Genomic DNA, 1,825 nt, shown 5'->3' with positions numbered 1-1,825 from the left:
ATCAAACCGGCCGGTCCGGTCTGATTTTTACATCTGTTGCTATTGTTCTTTTTTTATTATAGTGGCATAATAACATGTTGTCAGATTTGAATTTATATCAGACTAGAGTCAGTGAATGTAGATTTACCCTTACTATCTGTGTATTAATTTGATTTTTCCTATGGTGGTTGTACCAGCAGAAATTCCTATTGTGCAGATGGTGAATTTGCCGTTAGTATGGAGTTTAGTTCCAGGGAAGCTGTTATTAAGGTGATAAAAGAGTATACCATACGACGAAGCGTAGACTACTGGGTGTATGAGTTTGAGCCGTTGATATTTTATGCCAAGTGTACACAATATGGGTTAGGGTGTGATTGGCTTATCATGGTTAGCATGATTAGCAGGAAGTATTATTGGGTTATAAGGAGGTATAATGGTAGTCACACCTGTACCAGAGCCACTATTTCACAGGATCATTCGAAGCTGGATTCTATCACAATTGCAGAAGCAATAAAGCCATTGGTTGAGGCTGACCCCTCCTTAAAGGTAAAATCGGTTATAGCAGAAGTGCAATCGAAGTTCAACTACACCGTTAGTTATCAGAAAGCATGGTTGGCAAAGGAAAGGGCAGTAGAAAAAATATTTGGAGGTTGGAAAGCATCATTTGAAGCGTTGCCTATATAGTTTGAGGCCATGTGTCATAAGGAGCCATCAGCTGTTGTCCATTTTGAGACTATGCCTGCATATCAAGGCGATGACTTGGTGGGTGATATTCGGGTACTGCATCGAATATTTTGGAGTTATTACCCCTGTATTAGGGCATTCAGACATTGTAAGCCAATTGTCCAAGTAGATGGGACTCACTTGTACGGAAAGTATAACGGTTGTCTACTAGTGGCAGTTTCACAGGATGGCAACAACAATATCGTCCCAATTGCATTTGCTATTGTGGAAGGAGAGACTTCTGATGCATGGCATTTTTTCCTTAGTAACCTTTGTCAACATGTTGTCACTCGGGATGGTGTGGGTCTAATATCCGACCGACATGAAACCATCAATGCAGCTGTGGAATGCAGTAACGAAGTTTGGTCACCTCCTAGAACTTTTCATATGTTTTGCATCAGGCATATAGAGTCAATTTTTTTGAGAAAGTTCAATGCACCGTACCTCCGAAAATTGGTTGTCAACATCAGTAACCATTTAGTAAATTTAAGAAAGTTATTAACAGAGATACCTTCAACATTTGTTTTGACCTCTATTATTTTTCTTTTTTTTATGTTGTTATCCTCTAGGATATTCGAGGATGGTGCGGGAGTACGAAGTGCGTTACCAACAATTACGGGAATGGGACGAGGCGTATACAAACTGGTTAAACCGAATTCCTCGCGAACAGTACGCATTGGCATTTGATGGTGGATACCGATGCGGTCACATGACGATGAATCTAGTAGAATGCATCAATTCAGTGTTGAAGGGTGCACGCAATCTTCCCATTACTGTTCTTGTGAAGGTAACATTCTACAGGCTAAACGAGTTGTTCACCCGAAAAAGAGCGGAGGCAGAAGCGCAGATTAATGCTGGCCATGTGTTCTCTGATGTCGTGACCTCGAAGTTGCATGCAAACTAGCTTGCATCAGGAAACATTCAGGTTAGTTGCTTTGACCGGCAAAATGAGGTTTTTGAGGTGCGTGAGATGCCAAGCGGACTGGAGTTTACAGTCGATCTACGTGGCCTTCGATGTGACTGTGGTGAGTTCTAGGTAGACCGGATCCCCTGTAGACATATGTTCGCATGTTGTGCCAACCAGCGACTGGATTGAAAACTGTATGTGCATGATGTGTATAAG

General features: G+C 41.7%; 1 protein-coding gene across 1 annotated transcript; it reads left to right on the top strand.

Moving 5' to 3' along the window:
• Nucleotides 1-714: 714 nt before the first annotated feature.
• Nucleotides 715-1,606, top strand: LOC140174351 (uncharacterized). The gene is made up of 2 exons (XM_072198795.1): nt 715-1,171; nt 1,272-1,606. Exons 1-2 carry the CDS (start codon nt 715-717, stop codon nt 1,604-1,606), a joined length of 792 nt encoding a protein of 263 aa, XP_072054896.1.
• The last annotated feature ends 219 nt before the right edge of the window (nt 1,607-1,825 follow it).

This window comes from Arachis hypogaea, chromosome 7, assembly GCF_003086295.3.
Source record: "Arachis hypogaea cultivar Tifrunner chromosome 7, arahy.Tifrunner.gnm2.J5K5, whole genome shotgun sequence".
NCBI classification, from domain to species: Eukaryota; Viridiplantae; Streptophyta; class Magnoliopsida; order Fabales; family Fabaceae; genus Arachis; species Arachis hypogaea.
This window is presented reverse-complemented; position numbering and strand designations above follow the sequence as displayed.

Bases quoted from the DNA above. Each gene is read 5' to 3' on its own strand.
- LOC140174351 (XM_072198795.1), top strand. From the start codon at position 715: ATGCCTGCATATCAAGGCGATGACTTGGTGGGTGATATTCGGGTACTG. The intron at 1,172-1,271 runs GTAACCATTTAG...GTTATCCTCTAG, and splicing joins AAAATTGGTTGTCAACATCA to GATATTCGAGGATGGTGCGG.